The following is a 14,179-nucleotide window of genomic DNA, read 5'->3' as shown; positions in this document are numbered from 1 at the left end:
TTGCTTATTTTTGAGAGAGACAGAGCACAAGTGGGGGAAGGGCAGAGAGAGAGGGAGGCAATCAGAAGCAGGCTTCAGGATCTGAGCTGTCAGCACAGCCTGATGCGGGGCTTGAACTGCGAGATCATGACCTGAAACCAGCTGAGCCACGCAGCCGCCCATACACTTGAGCACTGAACGATCTGCGGAAGTGTTGAATGACTATACTGTACCCCCAGAACTAATACAACACTGTATGTTAACTACACTGGATTTTTAAAAAGTGTGAGTCCTGCTTTATTCTCTATTTTCCAGGTAAATGGTTTTGGCTATTCTGGGGCCCTTGCAATTCCGTATAAATTTTAGAAGTAGCCTGTTGGGGCACCTGGGTGGTTCCGTTGGTTAAGTGTCCATTTCTTGGTTTCGATTCAGATCAAGGTCCCACAGTTCATGAGTTCAAGCCCCACTTTGGGCTCTGTGCCCATCATAGTGCTGAGCCTGCTTGGGATTCTCGGCCTCCCCCCCGCTTGTGCGTGTGCTCGTTCTCTATCTAAATAAATTTTTTAAAAAAAGAGCCTATCAATTCTTACAATGAAGTAGTTCAGATTATGGTGGGGATTGCAAGGAAGCCTTAGATCAGTTTGGGGAGTGTTATCTTAACGTGATGCCTTCTGATCCATGAACGTGGGATGTTTATTTAGGTATTCCTTAATTTTGACAGTTTTGTAATTTTCAGAGTATAAATTTTGAGTTTCTTTGGCTAAACTGATTCCTAAGTACTTTATTCTTTTTGATGCCATTATGAATGGGATTTTCTTTAATTTTGGATTGTTTATTGCAAGTTTATAGAAATACAATTGATTTTCTCTCTTTTTAATTTTTTTTTAACATTTATTCAGTTTTGAGAGACAGACAGCATGAGTGGGGGAGGGGCAGAGAGAGAGGGAGACACAGAATCCAAACAGGCTCCAGGCTCCGAGCTGTCAGCACAGAGCCCGATGCGGGGCTTGAACTCACAAACCGTGAGATCAGGACCTGAGCCGAAGTCAGACGCCCAACCGACCAAGCCACCCAGGCACCCCATCTCTCTCTCTTTTTTAAGAGAGAGCATGACAGCAAGGGAGAGGGGCAGGGTGGGAGAAAGAGACAGGAGAATCTCAAGCAGACTCCACACTCGGCTCAGAGTCCGATCCCACAACCCTGGGATCATGACTGAGCTGAAATCAAAGTCAGATGCTCAACTGACAGCCATTCAGGCACCCCACAATTAACTTTTCCTAATGGAAGTATAACTCACACACGATGAATTCACATACAATATTTTTACATGTGAAATGATCCCCATAAGTCCAGTTACCATCTGTCACCAAAGTTATTGAAATATTATTGACAGTATTCTTCATGCTCTGTGTTAACATATGTGACCTATTTGTTTTGTGACTGGAATGTTTGCACCCTCTTAATCTCCTTTATCTGTTTACCACTCCAACCCCTCCCTCCTGTGGTAACCAACAGTTGCTTTATCTACAAATGTGCTTCCATTTGGTGTGTTTTTTTTAGATTTATTTGTAATTTATTTTATAATTTTGGGGGGAACCTGCATACCGTTTTCCAGCAGTGGCACCAACTTACATTTCCACCAACAGTGCATGAGGGGCCCCTTTCCTCCACATCTTCACCAACACTGGTCATTTTTTTCTTTTTGATACTAGCCATCCTGACAGGTGAGAGTCGTGTCTTCCTGGGGCTCTGACTTGCGTTTCCTGGATGACAACGGTGTGGCACCGTTCACGCGTCTGTTGGCCATCTCCAGGTGTTTGGAGAAATGTCTACTCGAGTCCTCAGCCCTTTTATTTGTTTAATTTTTTTTTATCTATTTTTGAGAGAGTACAAGCAGGGGAGGGACAGAGAGAGAGGGAGGCACAGAATCCGAAGCAGGCTCCAGGCTCTGAGCTGTCCGCACAGAGCCCGACGTGGGGCTCGAACTCATGAACCGTGAGATCATGACCTGAGCCAAAGTCAGACGCTCAACTGACTGAGCCCACCCAGGTGCCCCCTCAGCCCATTTTTTAATAGGGTTATTTGTCGTTGTTTATATTAAGGTGTGTAAGTCCTTTATATAGTTGGATGTTAACCCTTTATCTGTTGTATGATTGGCAAATGCCTTCTCCCACTCAGTAGTTCTCTCTGTTTCCAGCTTGAAGCAACCCCACCTTCTCTCACCCTTGCCTGAAGAGACTGGTCCACAAAACCATTGCCGAGACCAGAGTCAGGGAACTTACTGCCCATGTGCTTCTCTAGGATTCTTAAGGTTTCAGGTCTCACATTGAGGTCTTTGATCCATTTGGAGTTCACATTTGTGCGTGGTTTAAGAAGGGTCCAGGTTCCCTCCCTCTGCCTGCAGCTGTCCAGTTCTCCCAGCACCACTTGCTGAAGAGATGGACTTTTTCCCATTGCATATATTTGCCTTCTTCGTCATAGATTCGTCGGGGCACCTGGGCGGCTCAGTAGGTTAGGCATCTGACTCTTGGTTTCAGCTCAGGTCCTGATCTCACAGTTTGTGAGTTCGAGCCCCATGTCGGGCTCCACAATGCACAGCCTGCTTGGGATTCTCTCTCCCTCTCTCTGCTCCTCCCCCACTTGCATGAGCTCTCCTGCTCTCTCAAAGCAAATAAATAAAAATCTCAAAAAAACAGGTTCATTGACCCTATAAATGTGGATTTATTTCTGGGCTCTCTATTCAATTCTGTTAATCTGTGCATCCTGCCAGTACTGACTGTTTTGATTACTTATTTGCTTGGCAGTATAGTGAAATCTGGGAGTGTGATGCCTCCAGTTCTGTTCTTTTTCAAGATTGCTTTGGTTATTTGAGGTCAACAGTTGATTTTTTTTGTTTTGTTTTGTTTTGTTTTGTTATTTGCTAGGAGGGGGAGCACAAGTGGGGAGAGACAGAGAAAGAATCCCAAGTGGGCTCCATGCTGTCAGCACAGATTTTTATATCCTGATCTTGAATCCTCCAGCCTTGCTGAACCAATGTTATCATTCCTAATGATTTTTGCTGCTTTTAAAAAGATTTTGTCTTTGACTTTACACACTTTTATATGGACGCGTGTTTGTGGGTCTGTCCACATCCACCCTGCCTGGGGTCCATCGAGCCCCCTCAGTGTGTGGGAGGGTTTTGTTTTCAGCTTGGGAAGTCTGCAGCTGTGCCTTCTTTGGATGCTGTCCTCTTCCTGGTACCCCGGTTCGTGTGCGGTCTGCATGTGCTGGCGCGGTTAATGTGTTCCACACCTCTCGGAGGCTCTGTGCGTTTTTCTGTTCTCTTCTCCAGCTCGCGTAATCTCCTGTGATCTGTCTTCAAGTTCACTAGTTCTCCTCCCAGTTCAGATCTTCTGCTCAGCCCCTAAAGTGAATCTCGTCATTTTTGTCCCTTGTGGATATTCTCTACTTGCTGCTACCTCATCATCATACCTTCCTTTGCTTTAACCATGCTCTCCTTTAGCAGTGAGCATAACTTACAACAACCACCTTCACATCTTTCTCTGTGACATACGGCATCCGGTCGCTCTTGTAGGCAGTTTGTGTTGCCTGCTTTCTCGCCAGTACATGGGTCATACTTCCTATCTGTGCCTGGTAATGTTTTGTTGGCAACTGGGCATTTAAAAAAAATTTTTTTAGGGGCGCCTGGGTGGCTCAGTCAGTTAAGCGTCCGACTTCAGCTCAGGTCACGATCTCACGGTCCGGGAGTTGGAGCCCCGCGTTGGGCTCTGGGCTGACGGCTCAGAGCCTGGAGCCTACTTCCGATTCTGTCTCCCTCTCTCTCTGCCCCTCCCCCGTTCATGCTCTGTCTCTCTCTGTCTCAAAAATAAACGTTAAAAAATTTTTTTTTTATTTTTTTTAATGTTAATTTATTTTTGAGAGTGAGAGACACAGAGCGTGAGTGGGAGAGGAGCAGAGAGAGGGAGACACAGACTCTGAAGCAGGCTCCAGGCTCTGAGCCATCAGCACAGAGCCCGACGTGGGGCTGGAACCCACAAGCCGTGAGATCATGACCCAAGCCAAAGTCGGACACTCAACTGACTGAGCCACCCAGGCGTCCCGGCAACTGGGCATTTTAAATAAAATATTGTAACAACTCTGGGTTCTGGCCCAACACCCCCTCTCCTCTGGGGCTTGTTACTGTCGTTACTTGCCCGTTTGCTTGGTAATGGGTTAGATGATTTGGGGGAAGCCCGCTCCTCTTCCCCTGCAGGGCTTTTTCTCGGTGAGGTGCGTGGCTGCGCCCCCAGTCACCCCGGCCCGCTGTCTAGGCCGCGTCTTCACTGGCTCAGTGTGTCTTCTCCCAAAGGCCTTTGACCACAACCTCCACAGTCCTGAGGGGGCGCTCAGCTTCACACTACCCCCTGCTCAGTTGCAAGTGAAGCCAGATCCTGTGGGAAGAAACTGGGAGCCACCCACTTCACAGCCCGGCCAAATCTCAGCCGGGGCAGGCAGGCTTGGGAGAGACGCCCTCAGTGTGGGAACTGAGCCCTCAGCGGACGGGGGACGGCAGCCTCTTCTGGTGTGGAACCATGGCCTCGAGGGGCTGCCGGGCCCAAGGGAGGGTCTCCCTCCCACACGCGGAGGCTAAAGGGAGGAGGGGCCACCTCGGTCACACTAGCCTGGGATCCTGCCCCCACCCCTGCAGCAGGTGGCGCCTCTGGCCAGGAAGTGCTGGGGGACCGGGGGCCCTGTGCTCCTAGGCCAGGTCAGGTGCATTCTCTGCCTTGGAGAGCAGGAGCTCGCGCCCCTCGGTTCCACTCCACTAGCGCCCCACTGAGGACTTGGCACTCTGTCTTGAACAGCTATTTCATTTGCGCATCAGACCCTTTCTGGGAGCTTTAACTGTTGGCCATAAGATCTCCACCGGTGTCACGGGGAGGTTGGCCGGTGGAGCCCCTCGTGCTTCCTCCGTTCTGGAAGTCTGTCTGCTTTGCCTTCTTCTTTTGCCCCGTTGCGGGGTTAGGATCTGCGGCCTCGTGTTGAAAACGGGCACAGCAGCGGAGGCCCTTGTCCTGGCCCGGCCTTAGTGTTCAGTCTTCCGGCTCCCGGCCCGGCATCGGCTTAAGATTTTTGCTTATGATTTTTATGGAGGTAATTTTAACTTGCTGATAAATCTTTTACAATCGGAACGGCTGTCGGATTATGCGATTGACACAATCGCATAATTTCTCTTCTCCAGCTTGCGGGCTTGACGTGTTCCGCTGAATGATTCTCACGTGCTGAGCCGCCCGTGCACACCTGGTCAGAGGTGTGTGATTGTTCTGTACATTGTTGGATTGGATTTGCCAATATTTGATTGAGAATTTTTGTGCCTAAATTCATGGGAGAGAGATTGGGCTGTAGTTTTTTGTTTGTATTTGGTGCTGTCCTTGCCTTGCTTTGGTAACAGTATTTAACTCTGTCTCGTGGTACACCTGGGTGGCTCAGTCTTTAAGTGTCTGACTCTTGATTTGGGCTCAGGCCATGACCCCAGGGTTGTGATCGAGCCCCACGTCGTCGGGCTCCATGCTCAGCATGGAGCCTGCTTAATATTCTCTGCCTTTCCCCCCCTGCCTCTCTCCCTCTCTGCCCTTGTCCCCAGCTCATTCTTTCTCTCTCACAAATAAAAATAATAATAAAATAAATTTGTCTCAGGAAACGAGTTAAGAGGCATTCCCTCCTCTTCTGTTTTCTGGCAGAAATTGCTTTATTATTTTTTTTAATTTTTAGTTTATTTTTTGAGAGAGAGAGAAAGAGAGAGAGCAGGGGATGGGGCAGAGAGAGAGGGAGAGAGAGAATCCCAGGCAAGCGCTGCACCATCAGCACAGAGCCCGATGTGGGGCTCCAACCCACAAACCATGAGATCATGACCTGTGCCGAATGAAGAGTCAGATACTTAACCGACTGAGCCACCGAGGGGTCCTGGGCAGAGATTGCTTTAAGTTGATGTTAATTCTACTTTAGGGGTGCCTGGGGGGCTCAGTCGGGTAAGCATCTGACTTCATCTCAGGTCACGATCTCACGGTCTGTGAGTTCAAGTCCCATGTTGGTCTCTATGCTGACAGCTCAAATCCTGGAGCCTGCTTCGGATTCTGTGTCTCCCTCTCTTTCTGCCCCTCCCCTGCTCACATTCTGCCCCCCTCCCTCTCTCAAAAATAAACATTAAAAAAATTTTTTTAATACTTGGTAGAATTCCCCAGTGAAATCATCTGGGCCTGAAAGTTTCTTTGGGTGAACTTTTAAATTAAAAAGTAATTTCTTTCATGGTTACAGGACTGTTCAGATTATCCATTTCATCTTGCTTGCTCGAATTTGGTGGATTTTAATGTTTCTCATGCCTCCGGGATTTCATGCGTCACTCTGGCGCTCCCAGAAGAATATCTCACCTGCCACCCGGGCTTCCTGCGGCCGCCTCGGGCTGACATGGAACTAACCATCCAGCCCCCGGTGTGCTCCTGGCCCTGGTCATCTGTGTCTGCTCTTTTAATGTTGGCAGCCTCGTTAGAGGTTTATCTATCTTACCAATTCTTCAAAGAACCTTTTCTTGGTGTCATTGATGCCCTCTCTTTTCCTGTTTTCCATTTCACTGATTTCTGCTCCTGACTTTATTATTTCCTTCTTTCTGCTTGTTTTGGTTTTATTTTGCTCTTTCTTCCCAAGTTTCACAAGGTAGGACCTACGATGACTTTGAGGCCTTGATGACTCTTGGCACTCGCAGACCACACACTTTGATGTTCCGTATTTTTATTTTTATCCTGTTGAGTTCTGTGTTTTTTTAATTTTTTTGACGTTTATTTATTTTTGAGACAGACACACGCACGCAGAATCTGAAGCAGACTCCAGGCTCTGAGCTGTCAGCACAGAGCCTGACTCTGGGCTCGAACCCACGAACCACGAGATCATGACCTGAGCCGAAGTCAGATGCTTAACCGGTTCTGTGTTTTTAAAAATGCCCTGGAGCACTTGCAGTTTGAGCAGGATCATTTATAAGATTGTGGTTTTCTTCCCAGTGTTTGGAGATTTTCCTCTTGCTGATTGACTTTGTGGGAGTCCATTGCAGTCTGAGTACAAACCCTGTGATTTCAGGTATTTTAGACATGTTGACGTTTGCCTTACGGTCTGGAGTTTGATCTGTCGTGGGGAACGTTTCCCACGTTGAACACAGGGTCACTCTGCGCTGCTGGGGGTACCACCCCACAGACCGCTGCGGGTGGGTGACGTGACTCCCTTACATCTGGCTGCTTTTCTGTCTAGAGGTCCTGACGGTCAAGTCCAGTCCTCCACCGTTCCTGCAGACCCACCCCCTCCTCTCAGCTCGGTCAGCCTCGGCCTCATGTGTTCCGAGGTTCCGAGAGCCAGCGTGTGTGGCTCCATTACCCATAACGTGGGTCAGTCTGTCGCCGCCTACCCCTTTACCCCAAAGTGCACTTTCTCACATATTGACCTAGCCACCCCTGCTTGTGGTTGTGTGCTGTGTGTGTTTGGTTACTATTCATGTCATTTTCTGTTATTTTCTTCCAGCACAGCTGTCACTGGACTTGAAGTGAGTTTATTATAAACAGCATATAGTTGTCTGGCTTTTTTTTTTATGATTATTTAACTTGAGAGAGAGAGAGTGCGCGTGTGCACAAACGCACACACAAGTGGGGGAGGGGCAGAGAGAGGTAGACACAGTCCCCAGCAGGCTCCACGCTGTCAGCAGAGAGCCCACATAGGGCTCGGTCTCACCAACCCTGAGATCATGACCCGAGCCGAAATCGAGAGTTGGCCGCTTAACCAGCTGAGCCCCCAGGCACCCCCAGTCTTGCTTTTCTATCCACTCTGCAAATCTTTGCCTCCTGATTTGTGAATTTATTTTTATTTATTTATTTATTTATTTGAGAAAGAGCACGAGGAGGGGAAGGGCAGAGTGAGAGGGAGAGAAGAGAATCCCAAGCAGGCTCCACACTCAGTACTCGGTACAGAGCCCCACTCAGGGCTCAGTCTCACTAACGCGGTGAGATCATGACCTGAGCCGAAACCGGGTCAAAACGAAGTCTTGGACGGACGCCTAACCGACTGGGCCACCCCAGAGGCAGGAGGGTTCTCAAGCGTTGAAAGAAAGTGTCGCTGGAGAAGGAAGGCGCTTTGGCCACGGGTACACACCCCACCTGCCTGGAAAAGCATGCCTGTTGACAAAGGAAGGACAGGACAAGTGAGCACCTGGAGGGAGGAGGGGTGGGGCCTGGGAAAGGCAGAAATGCTGCATGACAGGGGCTGGCTTGAGGGGAGAAGTGAACGGGGGCTCTCTTCGGTGCTCCCTTGGGTCTCTCAGCCGCTTCCCTGATTTTGTCTTCAGCGCTAGACATCACAGGTCAGGCGTCCCGACGTGGGTTGCCTTAGGGTTTGAGATTTGCTCAGCTGCTTGAAGATATGTTTCTATTCTTTGCCTACAAGCTTCAGCTATCATTTCTTTGAATACTCTTTTTCCTTAGTTTTTATTTTATTTTTTCCTTATTTATTTTTGAGAGAGAAACAGGGCACGGGCAGGGGAGGGGCAGAGAGAGAGGGAGACACAGAATCCAAAGCAGGTTCCAGGCTCCGAGCTGTCAGCACAGAGCCCGACACAGGGCTAGAACTCATGGACTGTGAGATCGTGACCTGAGCCAAAGCTGGACACTCAACCAACTGAGCCACCCAGGTGACCCCCTCCCTCTTTTTTTAATGTTTTGTATTTTGAGAGAGAAAGAGAATTTCAAGCAGGCTCCGCACTATCAGTGCAGAGCCCGACGTGGGGCTTGAGATCATGACCTGAGTGGAGATCAAGAGTTGGTCACTTAAGTGACCGTGCTGCCCAGGCGCCCCTGTTTTGGTTGTCTCTTATTTCCTGCATTTCTTGTTAGATTAGTCAGGAGGAACGGAGAGACCCGCCTATGTCCAGACTGGAAGCCCCTCGGGACTGCTGAAGGACTTTGGGTTTCTGGAAAATCTGTGTTGTCCAGATGGTAGGGGGTCTGCAGGGCAGTGGGAGCTAGGAGGGGGTCTGCTAAGGCAAAGGGTGAAGGGCCCTAGAAGGAGGCAACTTAGGAAAGCCTGGGAGGTGTGGATGAAGGGTGTGGGGGAGGAGAGGAAGAGAAGGGGAGCCCATGGGGGGGGGGGGGGGGGGGGGGGGGGGGGGGGGGGGGGGGCGCCCGCCCCCCCCGCGGGGGGGGGGGCGGGGCGGGAGACGCGGGGACGGGTCGCCGGCATTGCCAGCAGGTGACAGGGTGCAGGACGCAGAGAGCCAGCCCCACGCTGCGTCTGGGGTCGCGCCAGCAGCAGACAAGGTGGGGGACACTCCCCCCACCCCCACCCGCGACAACTGCCGCTCTGATTCCCTGCCTGCACCCAGCTCAGGGGTGGTGACAATGGTCATCTGTGTCCCCGGGCCGGAGCCTGGCACTGGGCGGGTGCGAGCGCGGGAGGGCCTGGGTGGGAGTGAGGGCACAGATCAGGGAGGCTCGAGAGCGCTGTCGCCCCTGGGGTGTGGCCCGGGCGGCCTCCGGGGCGAGGAAGGCGTGTCTCCTCTTCCTCCGCCCGAGAGCCCAGCGGCGCGGGGCACGGAGACCGGGGCGGGAACTGGGGTTGGCCGCGGCTCCCCCTCCCCCGGGGCCGCCCGCCCCGCGGCGCTCCCACCGGTTTCCCTGCCCTCCGGTTTCCATGGAGCCGGGAGGCGGTTGCCACGGAGACCGACGGCGAGGACCAGCCAATCAGCGTGGAGCTGCGGCTCCAGCTCACCTCCGGGATGGAGGCAAGGGGTGGGGGGCGCAGGAGGCCGGGCACCAGGACTGCGCCGCCGCCTCCCCCAGAGCGCCCAGGCCCCCGCAGCCCGAGTTCTGGCTACCGTCCCCGCCCCCGCCAGTTCCCGGCTTAGGGGTGATGCTCCATGGGGTCGGGCTCCTCCCGTTAAAGACGGAGATGCTGCGGGAAAGGCGGGGCCGCGCGGCGCGGAAGGAGGGCGCAGCCTGGGTCGGGGAAGGGAGGGAGGCTGCACCCCCACCCGGCGCCTCCCCCCATCACGGCCCTCCGCAGTGCTCGGAGCGCACGCGCACGCTCACTCGGAGCGCCAGCGGGCGGGGCGCCTCTGACATCATCCGCTGACCCCCACCCCCCGGCCGAGGGGCGGTGGCCGCGCAGGCTCGGCCTGACGGACACACGGACAGACCGGGCACGGAGGGAAGAGCGCGCGGTCAGGCCATGCCCGGGGAAGCTGCCCGCGCCGAGTTGCTGCTGCCGGAGGCGGGCGGGCCCGGGCCCCGCACAGGTGAGGTCTCGCTCCTGCGTGCGTCTCGGCCGCCCTCCGCCTCTCCCCGCCTGTCCCTCTCCGCCCTTCTCTAGCCAGCCCCCTCCCCGTCCCCTCCCGGGTCCTTTTGGCGTCCTGCCCTTTCGAGCACCTGAATTCTGACACCCCCCCCCCCCCCCCGCCGCCACCCAATGCCCCGCAAGTCCCAACTCAGGACTGCGGGGAAGGGCGGGGGGGAACCCGGGTATTCTCCAGGAGCCAGAAGAGACTCGAGGGGCCTCGTGGGGATCATCCCCCAGCTCTGGGGCTCGCGGGCCCACCGCCCGCCCTCTGGGCCGCCGCCCCATTGTCTTCGAGGAGCCCAGGGTCAGGCAGTCCTGGGCGGCTCAGGTCTCAGCTGAACCCTCAGATGCCTGAAGGCCGCCCCAGCGCCGGTGACTGGTCAGGCCTGGGTCTGCGGAGCAGGACTGGAGCTGGAGCCTGGGGAAGGCAGAGGGGCCGCTGTGAGCCGGGGTGCCCTGGGGAAGCAGAGTCTGGGGAACTAGGGCCGGGGCGCAGGCCCACATCCTCGGAGAGGCTGGGCCAACACTGCTGGTGGAGGCTGAGGGGGTCTGCCTGGGTCTGGGAGGACCAGCCAGGGTGACCAGCCAGAGGTCAGCCATGTGTGGGTCCTGGAGGGCCATGGGCACCTTGCTGTGGATAGACGTCACCCAGCAATGTGACCAGTCCTGGGCCCAGGGGCCCGGTCTCCTTCTGGGGTCCGGTAAAGTGGATGGAGGCTAGGACTCCCCAGACCCAGGGTCTCATGCTGGCTCTGCTCAGGCTGCTTGATGACCTTGATGGTTACAAAAACCTTTGACCTTTGGCTTCCCTTCCCCTCCCCCCTTGGCCCAGCTCTGCCCTCTCCCTGCCCCAGTGCGGGTTGGTAAGGGCACCACACTGGCTCGGTGCCAAGAGCCCCGACTCCACCCGACCCCACCCACCACACCCACCTCCAGGCCCTGGGTGTCTGTCACACTGCAGCCAGCTCATGGACCCGCTTCTCAGGGTCCCCCCCCACCTGAGAATCCCAGTGGTGTGGCCCAAGGGCCCCGGGCTCAGCCACGGCTGCAGGCCCACGGGTAGGCCCGGGAGGGGGCTGCCCCTTCGTGAAAGTTTCCTCTCTAGTCCTGGCAGATACTCTACTTTGCAGACAGAAAGCCAGGGCACAGAGGTACTTGGGGGGTGATCGCAGGTGAGCGTCATAGAGCAGGACCCCTAGAGGCAGCCTCCCTAACACCGCCAGGGGACCCACTCGTGTGTTCCTGGGCAGGGGGGGAGCCCTTCCAGGCCCCCGTGACCCCCCAGGGCCTGTCCCCACTGCAGCGCTGCCTCCACCGTGTGCTCCAGCCCAGAGCCTGTCCCGTCAGCTCTGGGAGCAGGTACGGGGCGGGGCCGGCTACAAGCAGGCAGGCTGGCCTCAGGTGCCCACGGGGCAGCGAGGAGAGGGATGAGGAAGAGGGCCCAGGCCCCCGCGTCACAGGAGCTGTGAGGCCTTCATTGTCCCAGGGCAGTTGAATGCGGAGGCCTCTCCCTAGAGGTCACGAGAGGTCACAGACTGAGGGCAGGGGCCCAGCCAGCCAGCACCCAAGGAGACGGGTACCAGCCTCACCCCTGCGGAGCCTCAGAGAGAAGCCCATTAGTGTGTTCGGCTGACCTCCTGCCACTCCCCATCCCCCCGTCGCTGCTGCGCTGCGCCCCACGCCCCACGCCAGATGGTGCGGCCCCAGGTCACTCTCCCGCCCGCCCTGCACTCCACACCCTGTACCCTCCTCACGCCCTTCTCTTCCCACAGAGTCATCCTGTGATGTGGCTTCGGCCTCCACCCCTAGAGGGGACCGGCTGGAGCACTGTGCCCTGAGCCCGGGTCCTGGCGGCCTAGCCCTCGAGTTCCTACCCAGCAAGCCGGGCGCCCGGCCCCCGCCGGAGGGAGCCAGCTGGGATGCGGGGCCGCGCGGCACCCCCTCGGCCTGGGCGGTTCCTGCAGAAGGCAGCCCCAGCCCTGGGCCACCCGAAGCCCGGCCCGCCGGGGGTCCCCCTCCAGCCACCCTGGAGCCCCGGATCGTGATGGGCGAGGAGACCCGCCGGGTGCCCCTGCCACCCAGGGCAGCCCTGCCAGAGCTCAGGGACCGGGAAGGTGGGCATCCCAGCCTGAACCCACCCTCCGAGTTGTGTTCTCAGGGTGACCCTCCTGTGCCTTGCCCTGCCCCAGACCCCGACTCCTACTTCACGCCTCCCTCCACCCCCACCGAGACCACCTGTGCCCTGCTCCTCGGCGCGGGGCCCCGCAGGGACGCCCGGGACACCCAGGCTGAGCTGGGGGACTCGCCGCCAGCCTCGCCCTCGGGCTCTTACATCACAGCGGACGGCGACAGCTGGGCCTCGTCCCCGTCCTGTTCCCTGAGCCTGCTGGTCCCCGCCGAAGGGCTGGACGTCCCCTCAGGCTGGGGCTTCTCCCCGCCGGGGTCTGTGGCGGACGAGCAGGAGCCGTCCCCTGCCGGGCCCCCAGGGCCCCCGTCCCCAGAGTCCAGCATCTCGGCAGACAGCAGCTCTTCCTGGGGCCAGGATGGCCACTTCTTCGAGCTGGACTTCCTGGCCAACGACCCAATGATCCCCGCCTCCCTCCTGCCTTTCCGGGGCAGCCTCCTCTTCCAGGTGGAGGCAGTGGAGGTGACGCCGAGGGCCCCTGAGGAGGAGGAAGAGGAGGAGGAAGAGGAGGAGGAGGAGGAGGATGGCCGGGACTCTGCAGGGGACCCAGCCGGGGAGGGCGAGGACGACAGCACGTTCGCCTCCTCCCTGCAGTCATTGTCCGACCTCTCCATCACTGAGGGCATGGACGAGGCCTTCGCCTTCCGGGACGACACCTCAGCGGCCTCGTCCGACCCCGACTCTGCCTCCTACGCGGGGGCAGATGATGAGAGGCTGTACAGCGGGGAGCCCCATGCACAGCCCGCCGCCCTGCTCCAGGACAGCCCTGGGGGGCCGCCCGCTCCTGGGATCTCTGAGGGAGAGGCTGGCCGGGCCATGGAGGGCCACGAACCGGGTGCCCAGGAGACAGGGGCGGTCCCTGCTCCTGCCCTGCAGGAAGCCCCAGGCCGCCCCTGGGTGACCTTGCAGGCCTGGGGGGAGGAGGCGGGCTCCATCCTGGGCCCAGCGCCTGTTGCCACAGACACGCTTCAGCCCCTGCAGTTGGAGGACGGCGCTGCCGTAGGCCTGGCCCCTTGCACTGCCCTGGAAGAGGGGGACCTCACACCAAGCCCAGACTCTCCGCAGACCCTGAAGCAAGAAGCAGGCCAGGACCCTGACTCTGTGGCCCCAGCCCGGCCCCCACAGGACACAGGCCTCCCCTTGGGCCAGGGACCTGCCGCTGCGGCCAGGCTTCAGAAACTGCACGTACACACCCCAAAGATCAAGCCTGTGGTCACCGCAGCCCAGCAGGAAGGACAGACAACCTTGGAACCGAGGCCAGCACCTGAGGAGAGGGACACAAGACACGCTGGAGGCCCGGAGCCTTCGGCCTGGAACCAAGCCCAGCTGGAAGGCGTGGAGCCAGCTGCAGACACTGGTACACTCTGGGTCTCAAGGGGAACTGCAGGCACCCCCAAGTCTGCCACAGAGGCTGCACAACCCCCACAGCCTGCCACGAAGACCCCAGAATGCCCCAAGGTTGCCACGGAAGCCCTGGAGCACCCCAAGACTACCACAGAGGCCCCAGAACACCCTGAGCCTGTCCCAGAGGCCCCAGAACACCCTGAGCCTGCCATGGAGACCCCAGAACATCCTGGGCTTGCCACAGAAGCCCCAGAACATCCTGGGTCTGTCACGGAGACCCCAGAACACCCTGAGTCTGTCACTGAGACCCCAGGACACCCTGAGTCT

General features: G+C 56.7%; 1 protein-coding gene across 9 annotated transcripts in view; it reads left to right on the top strand.

The window, feature by feature from the left end:
• Window positions 1–10,108: 10,108 nt before the first annotated feature.
• NACAD (NAC alpha domain containing) overlaps window positions 10,109–14,179 on the top strand; it is a 12,777-nt gene continuing 8,706 nt past the window's right edge. For 7 of the 9 annotated variants that reach the window (XM_040455012.1, XM_040455006.1, XM_040455011.1 and 4 more), the window contains exons 1-2: window positions 10,109–10,282; window positions 12,096–14,179. The exon at window positions 12,096–14,179 is cut by the window's right edge. In XM_040455012.1, coding sequence (XP_040310946.1) covers window positions 10,216–10,282; window positions 12,096–14,179 — 2,151 coding nt within the window. In that variant the 5' untranslated portion in view covers window positions 10,109–10,215. The remainder of the gene's footprint in view (window positions 10,283–12,095) is intronic. The other 2 variants (XM_040455009.1, XM_040455008.1) reach the window with 2 other exon arrangements.

The sequence above is a fragment of the Herpailurus yagouaroundi genome, unplaced genomic scaffold, assembly GCF_014898765.1.
Source record: "Herpailurus yagouaroundi ecotype Mexico unplaced genomic scaffold, PumYag 214, whole genome shotgun sequence".
Taxonomy (NCBI): domain Eukaryota; kingdom Metazoa; phylum Chordata; class Mammalia; order Carnivora; family Felidae; genus Herpailurus; species Herpailurus yagouaroundi.
This window is presented reverse-complemented; position numbering and strand designations above follow the sequence as displayed.